This window comes from Triturus cristatus, chromosome 2_2 (genome assembly GCF_964204655.1).
Source record: "Triturus cristatus chromosome 2_2, aTriCri1.1, whole genome shotgun sequence".
Lineage (NCBI taxonomy): Eukaryota > Metazoa > Chordata > Amphibia > Caudata > Salamandridae > Triturus > Triturus cristatus.
Window position 1 is genome coordinate 1,227,203,199 of NC_140582.1, and position 25,095 is coordinate 1,227,228,293.

At 46.5% G+C, this 25,095-nt stretch overlaps 1 protein-coding gene across 1 annotated transcript in view; it reads left to right on the top strand.

Moving 5' to 3' along the window:
• The window catches only part of LOC146863455 (dedicator of cytokinesis protein 2-like), a 2,657,619-nt gene that overhangs the window by 1,097,078 nt on the left and 1,535,446 nt on the right, over positions 1-25,095 (top strand). The window contains exon 28 of the mRNA XM_085642885.1: positions 22,580-22,675. Within this exon, the coding sequence (XP_085499011.1) occupies positions 22,580-22,675 (96 nt within the window). The remainder of the gene's footprint in view (positions 1-22,579; positions 22,676-25,095) is intronic.

Genomic DNA, 25,095 nt, shown 5'->3' on the forward strand with positions numbered 1-25,095 from the left:
TGGCACCAGAGCTGAAAGGAGATGCAGCCTGCGATGAGGACTGTACAATGATATAAACTCTGCCATAAATAAATCAAGGTTCAGTTCCAAATGTGTGACCTACTCGACCGCAGTGTAGGCTGGACGCAGTGTTAAATGGTAGCGGCAGTTGATAACCTTTCAAGTGTTGCCCGGCGGTAATCGCCTTTTATACAATTCGATGATTAACCAACAAAAAGAGGCAGGCGCCGGAGACTGGAAGGCAGGAAACAAAGTTTTATTCTCTCCGGAGGAGAACACATCAGATCAGACAGGAAGGTATCGTCACGAGGTGCTCTAACTGCATCTCTGAGGCCTGGCCTCTTATACACACGTTTATGACTTTATTGCAGGTTTATCATACATGGCACATTCTTGAGATCGCTTTGATGCATGAAAGAACATCCTCAGAATCCCCGGCTCAGATCCGCTCCCACACATATCTACAGTGGAAGTCCCCACCCCACCCACAGTAGGAGATGGCTATCACACGGCGGGACATTCCGCCAATTCCCGGGGGCGTGTGCGACTGGTCGGGTCTCAGGGGGTGGGGGCCTTGATCCACTGTAATCCCTTTGATGTGGGGTGTTTCCCTTACAGTAGGGGCAATAAACTGCATCCGCAGGGCTAGGTGATGGCCTGGGATCGGTTCGGACGATCAGGCATGGAGGAAGGGGTTACCAAAAGGATGTATGACCATGTATGGGATGAGAGGAGGTGTTGGTCAGGCACGGGGTGCGATTCCATGGCAGGGTTGCGCAGAAGGAGAGGTTTTACGGCCCATGTATGAGAGAGCGGGGGTGGCCAGCGCGCGGGGGATGTTCGCAGCGCCTAGGGAACGCGCTGGTGACCGGCGAGGGGCAGAGGGGCCATGGCGCTTTCAAAAATGGCTACTGCTTGAGGGAGCATGCGGGTCTGAGAGGGGACAAGATGGCGCCGATTATGTTGACATCGCAGACCAGATTTTAACAGTCCTCCCTTTTCAACATATCTACCCAGCTTGTCTGGCCGACATTCACCTTCGTTAACCTCTTAGCCATAATATCGTAAATGTTTTCATGCGATCCTGTTTTAAAAGTACAGAGTCTTAGGACGGGTGGGAGCAATCTGACGCAATTGTACATAGTTACATGTGGTTGACATGACAGTCGAGGAGGTAGCGTATACAGAATTACATCAGCTGCGTCATATAACAGACACGGAGATAGGTGGAGGGAAACTTGCTTGAACACAAACTCGATACTTGAAAAAGGTTCGGTAAAACAAGGGATAATTACGCTCATTACTTAAGGCCTAGACTTCGCGTGGATCAAGCTAAACAGCATAGTCATGTGTACGGTTGATGCTATACAATTGTCATTTATAATAAGCTAATGTTTCCTCATTTATTTAGTGTGCAGTTGGAAGCGACCGATAAAAGATCTTGGAAACTTGATTGGGAGATAGTCAAATCAAAAAAAAGTGGTTGGGAGAGGAATACAACTCAACATGAGTTACAGTCAGGGGGGGGGGTTTCTTCTTTCCAGTGTCTTATTGCAGTGAGCCATCACTGGTAAGCTCTCTCTTCTTCTTTCGTTGGCACTGTTGAGCACCGGCGGTGGAGCTAAGGTCCAGCTCAAATCCAGATTTTTCGCGTTGCAGAGTGTGATCATCCTTTGTTCTTGGATCACAGTCCAGTTCTGTCCTGTCCCTTGACTGGTCTTATCATAGGTACCTTGAGACGGGGTACCCGCTTCTCATTTTTCTTTTGTAAAGTCAATGTCAAAAATAGGGGTGCTTTTGGAGGCCGAGGGAAGAGGGGGTGGAGTGGGATCGGATCAAAAGTGGACCAAGGGGAGCAGAATCTTTCAGCACTGGGCCCACCAATCGGGCCCGACGGGTTGGGACTTCAGGCACGAGCTGATCAGCGAGCAGGGGGCTTCGGGATAGCCCCTCGTTCTATTGCTTTCTATGCTGAGAATGGTGCCTCGTCCCGCATCCTTTTGCTTCGTGGCTCCCCCTTGGTCGATGCCATAGATGTTCCATGGTCCGCAGCCAGGCTGTGCGTCACGTCCGACCCCTCTCTTCCGATGACCGCATGTTATCTTTGAATGAGCACAAGAAAAACAAAATCTTAGAGAGTTGGTAGAGAAGACATTTACACACTTTGTTCTCTCTCCCAACCACCGGGTAGTCGGGGAAATGCTTTTATCGGTCGCTGTATGATTGATGTCTATTAACTCTTATGTCGGTGTGTGTTACTAATTGATTAATCATTGCTGTGGTGCAGGTTTCTGAGGGTGTTCCTGTAAATTTCCCTCGTCTGGCCTGCTAGGTGTCGATTCCTGTACCCTATAATCGTGGCAGGAGGCCTGACATCTGTCAACTTTCTGGTCTATCAAAATTCGAACCGGCTTCTCCGGTAGAGACTCGTTCTTCTTAACACAAGTTCTGTTAATACACATTTTCCTCCGAGGACTGCTAAGTTTATGAAAAAGTGCGAGGTGCTACTGTCATGGATTCACAGATATCTATTTCGGGGAGGGACACAAGCTAAACATTTTTCTTGCTGGAGACAATAGGTAACCCTCATCAGCTTAGGCGATGTACCTTTAGAAAATAAAGTCATCAGCTGTTTTGTTCGAAATACTCTGGGACGGCTAGTACAGAGCTGGGGTGATTCTGGGAGGACGGGGTGCTTAGACATTCTAGTTCGGAGCAATTGGGCGGGGGCAATTCTGGGCGGTGGAGATGATGTCGTTAGAGCTCTAAAAACGAAAACCACTGACATATAGTCCCCGTGACGAGGGCCAGATTGGGAGACATCAGTCGTCTTACCTGTCCTTTCTTTCTCAGCCAATTAAGTTCAACATTTTGCAGAAAGGAGAGGTAGTAACGTGGTAAAGTACGGTCGTTTTTGTTTCTGTCAATTTGTTCGAACACCGCCGTGTTTTAGGCCAATTATACACATTCTGAGGAGGTATAGGGTTGTTAATTTATTCAAAAAGAGGGCAAGGGAGCCTTCAGCGAGGGGGGAGAGAGAGAGAGAGAGAGTGAGAGAGAGAGAGAGAGAGAGAGAGAGAGAGAGAGAGAGAGAGTGCATCAAGTAGGCTATTTGGTACACGTACGACATAAAAACGAGAGAGAGACGTGTACGAAAATAGGCTACTTGGTGTACACGCAACATGGAGTAGCAAGGGTCAGTTCTTCATAAGAAAACACACGCAGGGAAAAACATGAATTCAGCGTTCACGTACACACAAATACCGGATAGGGCGTAACAGTACATGCAACAAGCGCAGAAACTTAAGACGGAGACACAGGGCTACGTTGAGTAAGGGGACCTCTCCTTTCCTGTCCTCTTTCCTATGCATGCTGCGTATTTTTAGTATTTTCCGTAATTCATTTTGGGGGGTGTGTCGGACTTTTTTACTCCCCTCCCTTTGATCGAGAGACAAGCACTTCAGTCATACGATGACGTTCTCTTCCAGTGACCCAAGCATGTGTAATGCATACACATTCATACCGTACAATCAGGGCACATACGCACAGTCATACCATACGTTCCCAGTGGTGGTCTGTGCTTCACGCACCATCCCACAACGTTTGTCTATGTTTTTCCCTACATTGAGCACGGTGCGGTCCATGTTCACCCCATTCTCCAGTCGGAATTCCGATGTGACCTATAGGGAAGAGAAGAAGGGGGGGGGGGGGGGGTGCGCAGCATTCAAAGTACATTAGCGCGCGTAGACACGAAAAAGTTCTACTTACCACGTACCAGGCTAGCCGCAGGAGTGGGTAATACCACAGACCTATTATTCTTCCTTTCGACTATACAAAGATGCTCCATTTCATTCATCTCCTAAATTCGGGTTCCCTGGTCGTGCTTTTATTTCTCAATCGGTCGTATATTATGGTGCAAGATACCGTACCTTGCATTCGGCATATACCTTAAGCTACAGTCGACCATTTTCTGACAACTCTTGGAAAAAGACAGGCGTGACGGGTACAAATTCCGTCAATCAAAAATTCAGGCAAAAAGGGTCTGCATTATCTGCTTTCTATTGCTTGGGAGTAACAATCATTTATTCAAAACCTTTACCAACCTAGATGATCAGTTATGACGCTAAATCCGTAATTCCTTCAAAAACCCCTTTATTGAAAACAATGTCAGTACACAAATACGGGCCTACAACCGTTCAGGCCGGCCACGGTGTGAGAGGCGTCGAGTATCATGAGCAAAACTACCTTAACACGAAAAATGAAAACAATCAGAAAATGGGAAGACCAGCATCAATAAAGTTGTTCGTATGCCCGATCAGTACCCTCCCCGTCCCTCCGCCCGTCATGTGCGAAAACATTGCATTGATATCCTTTTAACATAAATGTCAAATAACTGAGACGCCATAAGGAGTTGTAGGCCCTTCCTACATCGGCGCCATTTTGGGGCGAGGTCGGGCCAGTGTACAGTCTAAGTCTTTCCATGAATTAGCTGTCGGACCAGAATCCCTTTCGGCAGTTCGAGAACTGTCGTTGGCATCAATGGAAAAGAACAAACCGCATAAATCGTGATTCGGGGATGGGGAGGCACAGTTTTTGTTCCTACCGGGTCATGTTGAGGTTCCACCGGAACCGATGCGAGCGGATAGGCTACAGTGTCTTCTGATAATTCAAACAGGAGCTTGCGTCAGCATGGCGTCACCACGGTCTCGCAGCGATGCCGTGATCCGTCCTCAGGGCGGGACAGCAGGCGGGTCTCGCTCCCGACGCCTTGAATCAGTCTCTTTCATTGCATCAGGCGGAGGCAAGGTGGCTGTCGCCCAGGGCAAAGACAAGTTAATGCGGAATAATCGAACAATAGCGGCGGTTTGCCTTCACCGGAAGTCCACGGGAGTCGAGGGCCAATGACTCCTGCAGAATCTGCAAAGCTGAGAGGACGTTTTTTCCAAGGGTGGAGCCCACGCCCGAGCAGGCAAGCTTCCGAGGTTCAAAGTAGCACAGAGCCGTCTTTTTAGTGGGCCAGGCCTGAATCTGAAGAGCCAACCGCCATTTCGAGAGTCCAGTGGCAGCAGCAGCAGCAGCAGCAGCTCTTCGTTACAGCCACCGGGGTGGGTCCCCCGATCACTCGGCTGCGGGGGCCCACTTCTCGAGTCAAACGCTAATGGCAATCTTAGTGGACCCGCGCCTGAGTGGTTGTCCGGCAGGCAAGACGTAAATGGCTGTCCTGCTGCAGCTGGCCGGTGAGTGAAACAGCAGGGGTGCCCTCTCAGCTGGCGAGCCTCCACCTGGGGAGGTGGGGGAGGCCCGTCCGCGTCGTCTCCCCCTCGCCAAGGCACCCTTCGCTGTCGATCGAAGCAGAGAGTGGGAAGACCAGTACAACGTGGTGGACTCCACCTCGGCGCTGCCAGGGCCTTGGCGCTGCGTGTAGCCTCCGGCCTATTCGCACAATCGTCCGCCACTGATGCCGCCTCACAGGCCGATGGATTTTGCAGGTCTTTTATAGCCCAAAGCCAACTAAAAGGACCGCCCAAAACAGGCCAATGTTGCTATTTCGAAGAAGGAGGGGCGAGGACTGTCATGTAAATAGTTGTTTAAAAAACGTGTTTTAATGTGTTTACCCTGTTGGCGCGTTGTTATACCTATAAGTTATTAAAATGTTATAATTATACTACTTTGTTGGAGTGTTGTACATATTCGCAATCTGGCAACGAGCACGAGGATGTTACTGCGTAACCGGAAAATGACATAGCCCAATTGTGCGCGATCTAGCCCAGTTCGGTGACGTCGATGGTGGGTATCAGCAGGCTTCCGTTTGTGCAGGATTTTGTCGTGTTTACTGGGCGGGGTGGGCAGTAGGGCAGACATGTTTAGACAGCGAGAGCGACGGAGTCGAGCTACCTCGTGGCTACCTCAACCGTGAGCTTAGCTCCTTCCCCTGGTTTCATATTCCTCGCAAAAGGGCTATTTCCTAACGTTTCTTATTTTTGCAGGGTCTAAAGGATCCCGTTATCGGTCTACTGGTCTCGCTTGATTATTCTTGTTTCTATATAGCGATCTTTATGCCCTAATTTGCTGTAAGCTACGGCGACTAATCCATATTTAGAAAATATGTCCTTATTAGGGGTGTCTTCCAGTGGAGCCGGATGGTTCACCTTCTAATAAGCGGTCCGGGCAGAACCAACTACCAATCAATGGGGAGAAGATAGGCATGACGGGTTACAACGGGGACAAAAGTCAGCACTACCTATATTTTCACTGCTTGCAAAGACTAGATAGAATATCTCTATTCCACGTTGTTTGTAAGCAGAGAATACCTCCAAAGAACCAATATCGAACAACTAGTGTTCGGACAATCAATCAATCAATGGTGAGAAAGAGATAGGTACGACGGGTTACAATGGGGACAAAAGTCTGCGTTACCTACCCTTCACTATTTGCAAAGACTAGACAGAATATTCCTATTCTACGTTATTTGCAAACAGAGAATATCTCAAAGAGCACTATTCTTCAAAACAATCAATGTTCGGACAATCAATCAATGGGGAGATAAAAATAGGCACGACGGGTTACAATGGGGACAAAAGTCTGCGTTACCTACCCTTCACTATCTGCAAAGGAAGAGAGAGTATTTCCACTCTTCCCCGTTTGTAGACAGCGAATATCTCAAAGAGAACAATCAATAAGCAATACTAGTATTTTCAATCAATCAATCAATCGTTTCGCAATTTGTCGTGTTTCACGACCTTACCCGGACCGCATGGACAGTTTCTCGTCTTCCGCCTCCAGCGCCCGATCGTCCTCTACTCTTCGTATTTGCCGCGGCACTCCTGACGGTTCCCAATCAGGACCGTAGATCACTCGAGAGAGGTCTGCTCGGAACCAGTGAAGTTCGGATGATCGGCTGCCAGACGAGGGTCTATCGGGCAGGAGCTCTCCCGATCGTTGCAGTCGTTCACTCTGTCGTTGGGACCTCTCTCTCTGGATCCACGTGTCACTGATGGGCCCCACGCTTGGGACGCCAATTGTTAAATGGTAGCGGCAGTTGATAACCTTTCAAGTGTTGCCCGGCGGTAATCGCCTTTTATACCATTCGATGATTAACCAACAAAAAGAGGCAGGCGCCGGAGACTGGAAGGCAGGAAACAAAGTTTTATTCTCTCCGGAGGAGAACACATCAGATCAGACAGCAAGGTATCGTCACGAGGTGCTCTAACTGCATCTCTGAGGCCTGGCCTCTTATACACACGTTTATGACTTTATTGCAGGTTTATCATACATGGCACATTCTTGAGATCGCTTTGATGCATGAAAGAACATCCTCAGAATCCCCGGCTCAGATCCGCTCCCACACATAGCTACAGTAGAAGTCCCCACCCCACCCACAGTAGGAGATGGCTATCACACGGCGGGACATTCCGCCAATTCCCGGGGGCGTGTGCGACTGGTCGGGTCTCAGGGGGTGGGGGCCTTGATCCACTGTAATCCCTTTGATGTGGGGTGTTTCCCTTACAGTAGGGGCAATAAACTGCATCCGCAGGGCTAGGTGATGGCCTGGGATCGGTTCGGACGATCAGGCATGGAGGAAGGGGTTACCAAAAGGATGTATGACCATGTATGGGATGAGAGGAGGTGTTGGTCAGGCACGGGGTGCGATTCCATGGCAGGGTTGCGCAGAAGGAGAGGTTTTACGACCCATGTATGAGAGAGCGGGGGTGGCCAGCGCGCAGGGGATGTTCGCAGCGCCTAGGGAACGCGCTGGTGACCGGCGAGGGGCAGAGGGGCCATGGCGCTTTCAAAAATGGCTACTGCTTGAGGGAGCATGCGGGTCTGAGAGGGGACAAGATGGCGCCGATTATGTTGACATCGCAGACCAGATTTTAACAGCAACGGTTAGCAAAAGACCACAAACAGGTGTCGTTCGAATGCTATGCACAGAGTTGGTGGCACCACATCGAAGGGAGTACAGTGATATCAAACGTCCCATTAACATATGAACTCGGCCATCATGATATCAAGACTCAGTTCCAAATGTGTGACCTACTAGACCGCAGTGTAGGCCGGAGGTAGCGGTGGAGTACGTCAACGAGAAAGGAATGCTGGGGGCCTGTGTCGCAGAGGCCAGCGATGGTCCGAGGAGGCTGCCAAGGCCGCGGGCCTCGGGCTTGGAGCTTGCACCGGTACGTGGTAGGCCCTCTTTGACACACGCCGGTGTCGGCAGCTGAGTAGTGAGGCCTGGGTGCGCTGGGGTGGGCAAGACGGGCCTGGGGTGCAGCAGGCACACAGGATCGCAGGCAACACTGCTAACGGTGTTGGCCTCGTGGTGGGGTGAGAGGTGCCGCCCTGGAAGACACGTTGGCCATTCCGGAAGACAACCACGCCCAGAGCTACATGCTTTTTATTCACACCCATACGCTAGCCTGGCGTACGCCGGGCCAGCCCACTCCGCTCATGCTTACAGAGGGGACGTAACAAGCTACATTTCCGCGATCTTCCCCACTGGCTGAGGTTACATGGTTGCGTCCACTGTCCACTACACTCCAAACACCAGCAGTGTATGTCGACATGGATATGTTTGTGGTCTGCATACTGCAGTCTGTCCAGCACAACCCTGCCACACTTGGCCTTGTGTACATTCCCATTCATGGGTCACTTGTCTCCTTCGCACATGCCTGGTTACCTCTCCCCACAATATGCTATTGTATGGCTGAGGTGCCATGCTGTTGATGGCTTATGTACATGGCTAGCCCAGGTTACCACAGTAAGTTGTGCTGTCGTGTGTGGTAGGTGGGCATGTTGTTTGGCATGTTGTATGTGAGTTTGTAATATGTGCATTCCCAGAGTTGTGAGTTGCATGATTGTGGAGTTGAGGTGTGTGGTGTGTTCATTTGGTACTTATCAACGAGCAATGCATTTGCGTAGATGTCAGCCTCAAAACGCTGGTTGAGGATGGACTGTCGGAAGCTGAAGGAATCATTAAGGGTGGGCGTAGTGGGCGTAGTGGGGCTACGTGAAGCAGCACGTAGTGTGCCCAAATCTACGCACACTACGCGCTTCGCGTAGCCCCACTACGTGCCACCCACCTCCCGCCCGCCCGCCCTTCTTTTAAATAATATCAGCAATATAAAATAAATTAAAGTAAAGCGACGTACCGTAAGCGCGGCGTCTCCGGGGCTCCCTCTTCTTCGTTTCTAATTTCTTCTGACAAATGCGCATGCGCGGACGCCCGCGCATGCGCATTTCTCGCGAGAAATGCGCATGCGCGGGTGTCCGCGCATGCGCATTTGCCAGAAGAAATTAGAAACAGAAAGAGGGAGCCCCGGAGACGCCGCGCTTACGGTAAGTCGACTTACTTTAATTTATTTTTCATTGCTTATATTATTAAAAGGAGGGCAGGCGGGAGGTGGGTGGCGGGTGGCAAGCAGCTACGCTTCGCCCTCGGCGTGTGCGTAGCGCTGCCCTGCTTCGCCTACTTCGGAAAGTGCGAAGCAGGCAGCGCTACGTACACTACGTGGGCGAAGCGTAGTGCTACGCCCGGGGTTAGGAATCATGCACACTGCCTGGGTAGTTCGCGACAACATGGGTGAAGAGTCCCCGGTGGTCCACTATTGCCTGCACATTGATGGAATGTGTGTGCTTTCTGTTGCGGTAATTGTGTGCAGTGACGGCAGGGGGCACAAGTAGGACATGTGTGCAGTCGATTGCCCCCAACACATGCGGGAATCCAGCTATGGCGTAGAAGCCTTGCTTGGTCTCCAGCTGTTCCTGCGAAGTGTGTGGGAAGTAAAGGTGCTGGGGTACCAAGCTGATGAGGGCATCCAAGACAGTTGTGAGGAACTTTGATAGGGCTGGCTGTGAGACTCCTCCGACTCTGGCAGTTGTTGGTTGGAAGGTACCAGAGGCCAGCAGGTGCAGCACAGCCAGCAGCTTTGTCTGCAGAGGGATGTTGATTGTCCGCTGTGTTGGTACCGTCAGCCTGTGGGCAATGATGGTCAGGATGCGGGGGATGGTTGTCCTTTTGAGCCTGTAGTGGGCAATGACATCCTCTGGTGTTAAGTCTGTGAGGCTGGTGCGTTTTCTGAAGGTCTGCTGTTTTTGTCTGCACTGCCTCTGTGGTTGTCTGGGGGGGGGGGGGTGGAAGGTCCGGGGGAGGTGGCGGGCCTGGGGGTGGTGGCGGTGGTGGTGGGTGTTGTGGCCCTTTTGGGTGTCTGAGCTGCATGATCAGTAGCTCCATGGCATCTGCTGTTCTTCAGGTGTGGCTCTGGGCTGGGCTCCCGTTCATACTGCAGGTAGTCATCCGACTTAACACCAAGTAGGAGCAGGTGTTAAATCCCTGCTGCTAACGCGCCTTATCGCATGTTTTGTGATCTTATCGCCAATCTGGAGGGTCATTGAGAATGTTGCGAAGTGGTGTTGTTGGGGCTTTTTGCACGGGAACGCCTACTCTGCATCTCATTAGCGTTAGTTGCCGGTGTCATCCGTGGCAATGTTTTTTGCAGCTGCTATCGCAGTAAAACTGGTGATATGGGCTGTTAGCACCAGCTTGTGAATAGGGCAATAAATTTATCGCCACTTTGGCTGCGATAAAGTGCCGCTAACTCGGCGATAAGTCCTTGAGAATATGCCTCCACGTCTTTCAAAGGATACTTCATTTCTTTATTCTCTGCTCTATTAGGTACTGACTTCCTGAGCAGCATGTATTATAGAACGATGGTAAGCAAACGTGGAATTCTGCCACACAGATTTGTTGTGTCTGTAAAGCTTTCACTGTTCTAACTAACAAGAAAAGTTACAATTTCGCATTTCAGATATGTGGATGATAATTTTCACTACAAACAGACCTGTTTGGGGTGACACATGCCAGAGGGACAAACAGCACTAGAAGCTGTGAGATAGCAATTGCATTTAATTGTACTTTGTGACTTTTTGTACTGTTGGTAATGCAAATAGGACACTCCAAAATGGATGCCATTATTGCATGTTCTTCCATTATTCCCTTTTTCCTTTCTGTAAATTCCTATGTATGCTCCAGTTTCCTGCCAATCAGTGTGTGAGTAAGCTCGCTGTGTGAGCGAAATGTGTTACTGTAAATTAAAACAAGTGCTGTTGTCTGCAACCTTCGAGTGATCGCATTATTTGGATTGGAAATTGACTTTTGGCCGGCACGCTCCGCCGGTGTTTGCGATCCTCTGCCTAGGCGTGGAAAGACAGAAGGAGCAAAACACAAACGGATATATACATATATCAATAATTTAAAATTTAAAAAAAAGGTCTATAATATATTAAAACATTAAACTATTAAAAAAAAATCTAAACTTACTTTACCAATACACTAAGTGCAACAGTAGGAAAAGTGTTGGATAGCGGAATAATAAAATTTACTATGCCAACTCCAGTGAGTGCAACAGTAGGGAAAGTGTTGGATAGCGGAGGGGTAAAAAGTACTATTCCCCCTCCAGTAATAGCAACAGTAAGAAAGTGTTGGATAGTGGAGGGGAAACAATTACTATTCCCACTCGAAAGAGTGCAACAGTAGGGAAAGTGTTGGATAGCGGAGGGGTAAAAATGACTATTCCCACTCCAGTGAGTGCAACAGTAGGGAAAGTGTTGGATAGCAGAGGGGTAAAAATGACTATTCCCACTGCAGTGAGTGCAAAACTAGGGTAAGTGTTGGATAGCGGAGTAATTAAATTTACTATTCCAAATCCAGTGAATGCAACAGTGGGGAAAATGTTGGATAGTGGAGGGGTACAAATTATTATTCCCACTGCAGTGAGTGCAAAAGTAGGGACAATGTTGGGTAGCAGAGGGGTAAAAATTACTATTCTCACTCCAGTGAGTGAAACAGTAGGGAAAGTGCTGGATAGTGGAGAGGCAAAAATTACTATTCCCAGTCCAGTGAGTGCAACAATAGGGAAAGTGTTGGATAGCGGATGGGTAAAAATTACTATTCCCACTCCATTGAGTGCAACAGTAGGGAAAGTGCTGGATAGCAGAGAAACAAAAATTACTGATAACACTTAAACAATTGACAAAAACAAACAAAAATTAAGATTTTTTAAAATAATAAACATAAACCATGTTTTAAAAATATAAAATGAATATATATTAAACATATAAAAATAACATATAACATAATATTAATTACATTAAACAAACACCTACAAATTTTATATAGCATAAATTAATAAATACATTTATAAAAAATAATGATTTACAATTAGCAAATATTAACAAACGAAAAAATTATTTCAAATATAAATATATTTATTCTATTTCCTACCCTATAACACCACACCAATAACAAAACACTTTAACATTTTTTATAACATTAAATTCAATAGTTAACATAATTAATAATCAATTAAGAAAATCTTATTTATAAAAAAAATAAACATTCATTTAGTACACATACTTTAACAGTATAATATTCACAATACACACCTAAATTAAACTATAATATAATAAGACACAATTAAAAATTCATTTAATACCCACCCTTTACCCCTTTAAAAGTAAAAACAACACACACAAAAAAAACAATTACCCAAAATAGATATCAAATAATGAACATTATTTAACAACTAAATAAAATTAATTAAACACAAATTACTTTCCACCCTTTACTCTTATAAAAACCACAACAGACACCTAAAATTAATTACACAATTACAATAATTAATTACCAATTGATTTATTAAAGTTAATTAACAACAAATTATTTATTCATCAATTAAAAATAAATGACTTCCCACCCTTTACACCTATAAAAACCACAACACACACCTAACATTATTTACAAATGTACCACAATTAATAACCAATGAATCCACTAAAATTAATTAACAACCAAATATTAATTAATACATTAAAAATAAATTACTCCCAACCCTTTAAACCTATAAACACCACAATACACACCTAAAATTAATTACACAATTACCATAATTAATTACCAATTAATTAATTAAAGTCAATTAATAACCAACAATTAATTAATTAATAATAAATTACTATACACATTTGGCACTACAACATATCAATTAAACAAATATGAATAAATAAAAATGAATCAATAAATGTAACATAATTAAATTACTTCCCACCTTATTCCCCTATAAACCCACAACCCTCTACAGAACTAAAAACGCAAAATTCTAATAAAACATATTTAATAAATATAATATAATTAAATTACTTCCAACCCTATTCCCCTATAAACCCACAACCCGCTCCGAACTAAAAGCGCAAAATTCAACAAAAAAAATAATAACTGCTAAAAATGTAACACATATATCAAAAATAAAAACAATTCTTGTAGAAAAAAACATCACATACAAATAAAATATATACTAACATACATAACAATAATAAAAACTGATATTTTTAACAGCTATATTTTTTCAAATGATATTAAACACTTTATTATTTTTAAAATCGATATTACTTACCTTAAATCTAAAGCTAAGAGTATCTGTAGCTGAGAGCATGTGTATTTCAGAGTATCTGCAGCTGAGAGTATCTGTAGCTCTAAATTTCTGTAGCTCAGAGTATCTGTAGTTCAGAGTTTCTATAGCTCAGAGTATCTGCTGCTGAGAGTATCTGTAGTTCAGAGTATCTCTAGCTCTGTGTATCTGCAGCTGAGAGTATCTGTAGTTCAGAGTATCTCTAGCTCTGTGTATCTGTAGCTGAGAGTATCTGTAGTTCAGAGTATCTATAGCTCAGAGTATCTGTAGTTCAGAGTTATGTAGCTGAGAGTATCTATAGCTGAGAGTATCTGAGGCTGATGGTATCTGTAGCTGAGAGTATCTGTCCTTCAGAGTATATATAGCTGAGAGTATCTGAGGCTGATGGTATCTGTAGCTGAGAGTATCTGTAGTTCAGAGTTATGTAGCTGAGAGTATCTATAGCTGAGAGTATCTGAGGCTGATGGTATCTGTAGCTGAGTGTATCTGAGGCTGATGGTATCTGTACCTGAGAGTATCTCTCCTTCAGAGTATCTCTAGCTGAGAGTATCTGTAGTTCAGAGTTATGTAGCTGAGAGTATCTATAGCTGAGAGTATCTGAGGCTGATGGTATCTGTACCTGAGAGTATCTCTCCTTCAGAGTATCTATAGCTGAGAGTATCTGTAGTTCAGAGTTATGTAGCTGAGAGTATCTGTCCTTCCGAGTATCTATAGCTGAGAGTATCTGAGGCTGATGGTATCTGTATCTGAGAGTATCTGTCCTTCAGAGTATCTGTAGCTCTGTGTATCTGTAGCTGAGAGTATCTGTCCTTCAGAGTACCTATAGCTGACAGTATCTGTAGTTCAGAAGTCATGTAGCTGAGAGTATCTATAGCTGAGAGTATCTGTCCTTCAGAGTATCTATAGCTGAGAGTATCTGAGGTTGATGGTATCTGTAGCTGAGAGTATCTGTCCTTCGGAGTATCTATAGCTGAGACTATCTGAGGCTGATGGTATCTGTAGCTGAGAGTATCTGTCCTTCAGAGTATCTATAGCTGAGAGTATCTGCAGCTGATAGTATCTGTTGGTCAAGGATAAAACATAGCAGCGTGTAAGCTAATAACTCTACAACAAGGCAACAACTCTGAGAAGGTCCAAGTCAACAAGCCCAGTCATTGCTTACGGTAATCCCCTGCTGCATGCAGACAGTAGCAACAGAAGTCCCTGTTTATATACCTGTGGTCAGTTTATGTGGTTCTTTAGTGACCTCCAGGTCCTGCTCCTGGACATTCACAAACTCTATGTCGGCTGCCAGTGCGCCGAATCATGCATTCTAGGACCCGCCAAATGCAGCATGTAGGCAGGGCTCTGGCGCTGTGAGCGAGCACTGACCTGTTCAGTAGGCTGGTTTTCTTACACTGGTTACTTATTGGGTACCAATGTGGGTTTAGAAACTAATCTCCAGAAAAATAGGGTACGCCAGTAAAACAGTCATAGACAAAAAAGCCACCCGGTGGTATTATAATTGCTAATCTATTATGCAATGCAATCATGTTACACCAGCCTGCTCCTGGACGTACACATACATGTGGCGGGATGTCCTCACACATCACCAGGTGTCACGCTTCATCATAGGACTCCTCGTGCTCTCCAAAAACCTGCTTTGATGAAGAGGGGGTCTACACCCTGACATCAGGAGGCACTTATTACTGAATAGGGGTGCATGGAAAATAGATACATTTAAAAACCAATGCAGTGATTCAGTCTGACCTTTATACTATATGGAATTTTTATTTATTTATTTATTTATGGATTTGTAAAGCGCCTGGTGACCCGAAGGCATCCCCGCGCTGTGAGAGCTAAGTTAGTCAGGAGGGAGAGAGAGAACTTACTTTGGGAAGAGCAAAGTTTTAAGTTGTTTGCGGAAACGCAGGTGGCAGGGTTCCAGCCGCAGACTGCGGGGGAGCGAGTTCCAGCGATTGGACGCCTTGACGGAGAAACGACGGCCACCAGCACGCACCTTCCTAAACCTGGGGACAGTCACCAAACCCTCAATGTCCGAGCACAGAGATCTCGGAGCTTTATAAGGGGATATCATGTCTCCCAGGATCAAAGGACCTTGTCCGTTGAGAAGCTTGTGTGCAATGCACATTGCCTTGAATTCGATCCTTTCTCGGACTGGTAGCCAATGCAGAGCCTTGAGCACAGGTCTGGCGGAGGTTCTGGAGGGGAGACCCATCAGCATCCGGGCCGCCGCGTTTTGGGTTCGTTGAAGCTTGCCCAGAGTGGCTTCAGGGGCTCCTAAATGGACAGCATTGCTGAAGTCCAATCGTGCCAGGACCAGTCCTTGAACCAGGAGTTTCCTGGATTGAGGGGGAAGCAGAGGAAGGATCTTGCGGACTGACCTCATAAGTCCAAAGCAGGTTCCCGCTGTTTTAATCACCTGGGTCTTCATGGAGAGGTCCGCTTCGAGCCAGACCCCAAGACTCTTGATTTCTTTTTTTGGGGCCGGAACCTCACCCATGATGTCGGGCCAGACAGATGGTGGAATTGCTGACCACTTCTTCCCCATCAGCATAACTTCCGTTTTGGACCCGTTAAGTTTCAGTGAGGACTCGCACATCCAGAGATGAATTTTCTGGAGGCAGTGCAGAAGGTTATCTGGGCATTGCTCAAGATGAGAGAGCGAGACGACCAATTGCGTGTCGTCCGCATAACTCACAATCTTGATGCCGAAGGGGGTGACTACGTCCTCCAAAGGGGCCATATATGCATTAAAGAGAGTGGGGCTAAGTGAGGAACCACTTGTCAGAGGAAGGGAGACAGAGCGGGAGTTGCCATCCCAGACCTGGAACGAGCGATCCGAGAGAAAAGACTCTATCCAGGCCAGCGCGGTGCCCCCAAGTCCTGCCCTGCCCAGCCGGTGGAGCAAGACACGGTGGTTCACCGTGTCAAAGGCTGCACTAAGGTCCAGGAAGATCACTGCCACTGATCCCCCCGAATCCAAAATGCACCTTGCCTCCTCGATGACAGCGAGGAGAGCAGTATCCGTGCCTTGGCCAGGGCGAAACCCCGTTTGGGAACGTCGAAGCAGATTGTTAGATTCCAGAAACTGGGACAACTGGGTGTTAACTAGTTTTTCAGCGATTTTGCTGATGCCCGGAAGGAGCGAGATTGGCCTGTAGTTGGCCAAATCGGCGGGGTCCAATTGTGGTTTTTTGAGAAGGGCTTTGACTACCGCCCTCTTCCAACTGGGAGGAACGACGCCTTGGGACAGCGAAGCGTTAATCAGATCCAGGACTGGGGAGACAATCACTGAGGCAACTGATTTTAGGAACCTCATGGGAGCAGGGTCACCCGGAGAGCCACTTTTCATCTTGGCCAGAGTTTTTTCAACTTCGACCAGCGAGACTGCTCTGAAGGCATTCAGCTGCGGGCGATGGTCGCCTGCAGGGCAAGTGTCAGGCGTAACGTTCGGCTGTGGAAGTGAAGTGAGAATATGGGAGACTTTAGAGTCAAAAAATGTGGCCAGTTCATTACTCCTGTCCGACGGAGTCCTGGTAGGTAAGGGGGGTTGTGGTATCTTAAGGAGTTCCTTAGCAATAAGATAGGATTCTCTAGCGGAGTTCGTGGCGTTTTTAATCCTATTGTCGTAGTAGGAGGCCTTGGAGAGTTTAAGAGCGGATTTATATACTCTCACAGTCCTCCGGTAAGAGTCTTTACTGGAGTGGAGCCAGTCCTTCCTCCACAGTCGCTCCGCTTTTTTGCATTCTTTGCGGAGGGCTCTGAGTTCCAGGCTAAACCAGGGGGCTGAGCCAGTCTTTCCGCTCTTGTCTTCACGAGTTTTAATAGGTAGGATAGAGTCGAGTGAATCGCAAATCCATTTCCTAAAATTGCTATCAGCTATGACAGGATCCTCTGAGGGGGCATGGGTTGTTAATTCCAGAGCTCTGGCCCAGTCCTCAGTTATGAGTCTGGACCATGCCCTGTCCTGGGTATATTTGACGGGTTTGTGGGGCTTCCTGAATTTTCCTGGCCAGAAGAGAGGCACCAAGAAGTGGTCTGTCCAAGGGAGGGGGCAAGAGGGTTTGGCCTGGAGGGTGTGGATACTTGTGAAAACTGGGTCTAGCAGATGGCCCTTGATATGGGTGGCTCCGGTGTTGGCCAAATGAAGGCCGTAGGCGGCTAAGTCTAGTATCAAATCTGCCGCCCCTGTGTCTAGGGGATCATCAAAGTGAATATTGGGGTCCCCTAGCACGGTGAAATTAGGTGTGGCGTGTGCAAGTGCTGAGATAGATTCTAGTAGGGCGCTAGTGAAGGGGCCGGGGTGGCCGGGGGGGCGGTACACTAGAAGACCTGACATAGAGGAATGCCACTGGGTGTTAAAAACTAAATGTGGGGAATAGAGGAGCTAGTGCCCCAGCCCCACTAAACCATCAACATGTTTCTGCCCAGTGGCTCAGCAGAGTCCATGGCATTCGTCAGGGCAGACATCGGGTCCTGCGGTAAGACATGTACCATATAAATGCCGACATCTTCTCTCTTCACTCTTGAGGCCCCAGAGCCTCTGGTTCCCGACCGTGGATATTCTCCAGAGTTATTGTGAATCGATGAACACCAGTAAAGGAACCGGTCTGTAATTCATCGGTAAATGTGGGTCTCCTCGCTTGTAGCGTGGAAGTAGGAGAGACCCACAGCAGTACTCAGGGATTGTGAGGCCGCTACCACGGAGCTGAGGGTAGAGCAGCTGCCTTTCTGCAGAACTCCAGATCACATTTACAGACCTCCATCTGGATGCCATTTGGGCCAAGAGCCCAGAGATTTGGTGGCCCATCTTCCTATTGGAAACTCCATTAAACAATGTTAATAAACCTTCAGCGGTTATATACTACGTCATAGTAGTATCTTAAATAATGTAGCATTATAATTACCAACATAAAATATAAATTATATAGTTCCAAATGTCATATTGAATTTGATAAAGTCAAGATATCCATGGAAACTCGCTGCTATCCCCCAGAGTCCTTGGTAGCCATACTGTCTACCCGTGACCTAATGCCTGCTGTGGAACTAATGCAGCAGTTTGTACTTTGTACGGTAAGTAGTGGTGACTGTACCTCTACCCCGGAACTTCTCCTGTTTACTGCTTCCTGTGTGGACCATGGGCGTGGCTACGCTAAGCTCTGTGGAGACATGTTCACTTCCAGGCAGGTGGACACAGTCAGGACCAGCTGGAGTGTTGTCAGGGGCGTAGAGCTGCCTCACACAAGGTGTGATCTGTGGCAGGGCTCCGCCTCTCAAAGCTGGTGCCTGAAATGCAAAACCTGGTTTCTGCCAGGACCCGTGGGCTTACTCTGCACTCCTGCGGCTCGAGCGCGGGTTCACTTGGAGAAAGTACGAGGGTGCCCTTGAAATGCACCAAAGCAGCGTTAACATTGGGGAATCAGTTACATAAAAGTACCAAGGGGCATATCAACAAGGGCTTTATCTCTGCTTTTTTGGCTTTAAAAGCCAAAAAAGCAGAGATAAAACTAGCGCCCTATCAACAACAGGGTGCTAACACGCAAATTTGCATGTTAGCACCCTTTTACTCTACGCTTCCCCTTGCATCTCTAATGAGATGCAAAGGGGGCGTTCCAGAGTAAAATAATAGGAGAAATGTCGCTAAGCGACATTTCTCCTATTATCAAGAATGTCGCTAACCCTGTTAGAGACAAAAAAAGCAGCGCTAACCGCGGTTAACGCTGCTTTTTTACGTCTGCTAATTTTCAGACTTAGCCATGATATCCTATGGAAGGAGGATATCATGGCTAAGTTTGCCTGTCCCTATCAACAAGGTAACGTGTGATTATCGCTGGGTTTCCAGCGATAATCTCACGTTAGCCTGTTAGCGTGTAGATTTTTATCGCTATTGAGATAAGCGTTGCTAATAGCACGCTATCTCAGCGATAAAAATTCACGCTAGCCGGCGATAATTATCCTCACGCTAAGAGCGCTGAGCGATAATTATCGCCGGTTGTTGTTGATATGCCCCTAAATCTTTTACTAATAATAATTTTAAAAAATGAAACAATACCAAAATGCCAGAAGTCTCTTCACAGGAGATCAGGAGCATGGGTTTGCGAAATTCACATACGAACAGTCACACAACATTTCGGGAAAATGATGCAAAATGATGTGTAATTATGCAGAATGCAAAGCTGTCAGTTAGCCATAGTTTAGAGTGGGGAGAAACAGCAGCCCCTGTGTTGCGGTTGTTTGCGTTCCCGCAGTGTTATTTACGTACTTTAGTTGCGTGATGTGACGTTATTTGAAGATTCTTGCATCCTAAGAGTAATGCAACATTCATGAAAGTATGCAAATTACACTAACGTTATTTCGTTTTCGTCCTGGCCTAATCAGGAATGATGACTTTTTAAACAAAATGTCACAGAAAGTGGATGGGACCTTGGCTGGGTCGATGACGTACCCTTGATGGCGTGAGGTCACATACATTCTGCAGATTTGCCCGCTAACCCCGCGCTGCTCCTTGACGGTGGGTCAGCAGTGGAGTGATTTTAAGTTAATGATGAGTGGTTTGTGCTGATAGGGGTTCAGATATGTATTTTTGCGCCCCGTATGAGACTGGACCTTTATTCTCAAAAGCTCCAGTTGGGAAGACCTTAAAAAGTGGTCAGTGAGGTCTCCGCTTTGTAGGCTCAGCTTGGTACCTTGTTCAGGTGTCAAAACATTTGCAAGTCTGAAGTTTACCAGAAAAAACACTGAATCCTTTGATCCTAGATGCTCCAGGTGCCCCCATACTCTCAGGAGTTCTTTTGGGGATCCAGTGAGACCATGGTTGTAGGGAAGCGGTTGACGTTTCCTAGCCCTTTACTTCAAGGCTGCTCCAAAGGTCTAGCTCCACCTGGGCTGGTTGGTTCCTTCATGGTGCCGCATTTCTTTGTCCTCTATCTCTTTGTGGACTTCAGGACGCCGGCCCTTGAGAGCACCTTACAGAGCTCTTGGGTCAAGAGAAAGCAAACTGTAGGTCCCAAGACCCTTTCCCCGAGAAGCAAAGATGCTCTCTCATCAGCCCGCTCCTTGGTTTCTCACAATTCAAGCAGTGGTCCAATTCTGAGCAGTTGGACACCATGGTCATGGATGTAAGACATTGATCATAGCCAGGCCTAGTTTATACACTGCTCCCTTCATGCATCTTCAACATTTACTCCGAATTACAAGCAAGGCAGTCCCAGAAAGCACAATTTCAAAATTGGGCCAGGGAGTCTCAGGCCTGCTGGCTGCCTGAGCTCTCTAAGCCCACCTGCAGGCGTCCTCCTTATACTTAGAGAGCCTTTGTTCACCGAAAGGAGAAACTTCCTTTGAGCTCGATCAGCATCTGTGTAACCCCTGTGTGTGGGAGGAGCCAGGGGGGCTGGGGAGAAGCCTGCTCCATGGATCACTTCTGAGAGACGTCCTGCCTGTTTTTGAGCATCCCTATCTTGGCAACCATCCTCTCTTCACAACAAGAGCTCTGGGTTCATGGGAGGCTGGGTACTACCCCCTGGCAAAGGGGCCTCGGATGCTGAATGGTCAGATGTGAGGGAGAAACAAGCAGACTTTCTAGATATCATATTTTGTGGCTGTTGTGAGTGGTTATACGAAGACAAATCAATAAAATAAATTCCTTGTCTTCAAGTGCATTTCATCCGTAGTATCAGCCCTCAAGGAACAGGAACAGCAGCGACTCTTCGTGTCTCCCTCACAGCGCTACTGTCCGCCCCTCGCCTGTGGACGCCATCAACCTTCGAGCGACATCCGCGCGTGCTTACCCAAAGAGGATAATAAAGGAACCTACAATAAACCTAATGTAAATATAGTATTTGGAATAAACTAAGATGCTGAGCGTGATACCACAGACACGTTTATGTATGAGAGTTGCAGTGTGTACTACAATTTCACAAAGGTGGGGCCCTTGTCTGCTTCTTAGGCCCAAAGAAGCAAATTTGCTATTTACAAACACATGGCCTGACCTTTGAATGTAAAGCTGCCATCAGCCTTGCAGGAAGGCACAATTCCTGCAGTTAGTACAACTTGTAGAGTTCACTTCTGAACATTGGGCACCTCTCCCTGGGCCTTCAAGGGACCCGTGCTCACTACGCCACTGGAGTCAAGCTATCCTGGCTGATGACGGCTGATAGCCAGAAACCGGTCCTAGGATGCTTGATTCCGGTCCAGGGAAGACATGGCTTGGCAGTTCGGGCTGGACTGTTCCCATGAGGCACAGGGTCAAGACTGATTTGCATATGGCCATGTCTAAACTGGGGTGGCGTAGTGGGCAAAAGAACGATGGATTTAACCCAGATCTCTTGACTGGGGGAGAATGTCTGCATTGTCAGCATTCCGTCCATCATTTGTTTGTTGTAAACCTTCAAGGCACATATACAGGTGAATTATCTCATTGGACAAGACCCCTCGCTTGTCAACAACTCACCTAAAAGTCAAACAAGGTGTTTGGCGTATGCAACTTATACAACATATTTCAGAGGTTAAAGAGCATACAGTGCAAGGCTGTTTAACAGTCTCCCATTGGCCAGAGTCAAAATATTCCATCTAGTCAGTCACAAAAACATGAGGGAGGCGTGCACAAAGATTCACCTTCCCACAGAGACCATGTGTGCCTTCCCCAAGCAGGAATAGGGATCTTCGAATGAGAATCTACAGTAATCACATAGGGGCTGATTTAGGACCTTTGCGGACGTGCTACTCCGTTGGACAGATATCCCATCCTCCAAAATATAAATCTCATTATATCCTACAGGATTCATATGACAGGGTATCCATCACCGCTGTGACAGAGTAACTCGTCCGCCCGGTTCTATAACAGGCCCAGAGTCTCGTTTCTCCTGTATCCAGTGAACTTGTCCGTGGATGGCCTGTACGCCAATCCTCCCTTCCATGCTAGAATCCAACTGAACTCCGGCTGAAGGTTGGGGTGGGGGTGCCAGTGGTCGGCCAATCTCAAAGCCCATTGGAGGATTCTCAAGCTCTTTCTGATGAACATGCTTCTTGAGCGCGGTCGGTTCTCGAGGTTTAGATTTGACCTTGTCTGTTACTGCACAGTTTCCTCCTTCCAAACCCTCTTCCTCTCTTTCTTGCAGGCAAAAGCCAAGGAGCATGTTCAAATCATCCTGGAAAAAGTGTCGCGCACCGTCAACCGGCGCGTGATGATCCTGGGAAGCGAGCACGAACTCACTGTGAGTCCTCTCTTTATTTCTGTTTTACTTGGTACTGGCTCTTGATGTTTTAGAGACACAATCATTTTGTCCATTGCTTTCAATGTATTTGTTATTCTTCATGGGGTGTTTCATTTTTCATTTTAATTTCTTTTTCTTAATTTGAATAGTTTGACTTTTATTGACTTTGTTGGTGCTTATTGATGCCTTCTTTGGTTTACTCACACAGTTTTAGTAGCTTTCATTGGTTCTTGCTTGTAAACAGTAAGAGTCTTTCTTTAAAAATCATAGGTATGGAAACAAAAGGAAGACTTCTGTTCAATGCAATCAGAGCTGGAACTGCAGGAGTGACAGAGAAGTCAAGCCCTTTGCTGCAGCCCTCCCCTGACATCAGATATGGAAACTCAACCACCGGGTGCAAGACTAGTGATGAGAGGCCTTCTCAGAGCTGCATTCAGATTAAACATGAAAAGAGCAAACAGCAGGAACACTGCACATCACGTGTGTTAGAACTCCTACTGATGGGCACGCCACATCAGATGAACATTACAGCTGAGGGTTCTCATCAAGTGTCAGTGTTTCTGAAACAGATAATCAGTTTCAGACATTGGGTTATTAATTTGGAAGGGTGGGACCCTGCCAATGTCATAAACACACCCTTAGGGTCAAATACCATTCTTAGGACATCTCTGCCCCAGCCCTGGCACAAGCAGCAGGCGATTCCCAGAGAAGTGCAGCTTAAGATGAAGAAGTACACACAATGTTAAAGTCAAGAAAAAAACTGAAAATTATTCCCAAAGCAATTTAGAAAAATAGAGAATCTTTAATACGCAAAAGGCACTTGGAAAATACAACGTGCCAATGTAAAGTGTCCATTCCTGGTTGGCCCAAGCCTAGGCATGAATTCAGGCCAACCACACAGACGTGGAGATGAGCTAAGCCAAGCAGGTCAAACTGGTCAAAAGTTTTACCTTGGGACTTAGTCTGCCTTTCTGAGTTCAAAGTCTACCAGAGGGACAAGCTCCAAGGCTGAGGCTGATGTGGGCCCCCTGGAGTGCGTTACTTTGTCATCATTGAGCTCCCACTGAAGCTGTTCAATAATGATGCCGAAAGCTCCAAGCATGTCAAAGCTGGACTTTGTAAGTGCCAAGGCCCCTAGGCCTCTAGGATGGGGTCTCAGAAGGAAAGACAAGTGCAAAGTCAGATCTAAACAGATTGTTTTCTCAGGCAGCATAAAGCACATTTTCTTCAAGTTAGTTTTCCAGTAAACGTATTAAAATCTACTTTCCCCATTCATTTTGATTTGTTTAAACTAAGCAAAAAATAAGCTGTAGACAATACTCTAGCATCTTCCCAGACGGAGATATGAATTAATACTTTGATCCATAGCTAGGCTTGTTTATAAAAATACAACTTTACCTACACAGTGAAAATAGTTTGTGGATAGTTATTTACTGTGAGGGCGTACCCTTCCCAAAGTGCAGTATGACATATTTGTTATATATTAGGCTCCACCCTGTGGCCTTATTAGGCACACTTTTGGGGTGACTTAGCTAATATATCAATCAATCAATCAATCAAAGGCTTGTAAAACGTGACTACTCACCGTAAGGTTCTACACCCCATGTGCGCTTTCCCCGGCAGGTTTTGCTGCAGTGCGTTCAAGCTGCGTCCCAGCCGGGGCGCAGTGAATGTCCCTGAAGCCATACATTCCTGCCATATGTGCAGGTGGCTTCAATACCTTCTGCAGCTCAGCTATAGCATTTAACGTTTATGCAATTTCCACCAACTCATATTGGCCCTACTGAACAGTTATAATAATCCATTAGGTGACACCAGTTTTAAAGCACAGTTTTAGGGACAGAGCAAACCCGCTGTGGTACTGATGAGCTGCGTCACAGTGCAAAGGGCCCCAATACCAACAACATACGGTCTATAACAAGGCAAAGAATCTGAGGTGACCATGCAGAAAAGAACTTTCTCAAGTTGGCATAAGCTTTCTCCATCACAAATATTATAAAGTTAGTGTATTAATTAGTATATGGTATTTCCATAGAGTGAATCTAGCCAAAAGGCAGCGGGGTGCTGTACATGGTCAAACTGTAAAGAGTAAATGAATATTCTAAGAGAACATGTTCATAATATGATAATAACCATGGGTGTCATTATTGAGATATATCTAATTTATATTATGTTTTAAAAAATGCAACCTAGAAACCTAATGGGAACAGAACAACACAAAGACATCTTGTTATTCAGTCTCAGACATTTTATATTTCTTTCTAAGTTTGTTAGCAGTTTCGATCTTCAGAGTCAGCACTTCCTAGAATACATAACACAAGTTCCACAACACTCGAAGGGCACTTACACCCCATATGATACAGTCAGGTCTGACTCTACATTGGTAAATCCGCCCCACTGATGAGGAGCTGTCAGAGGCT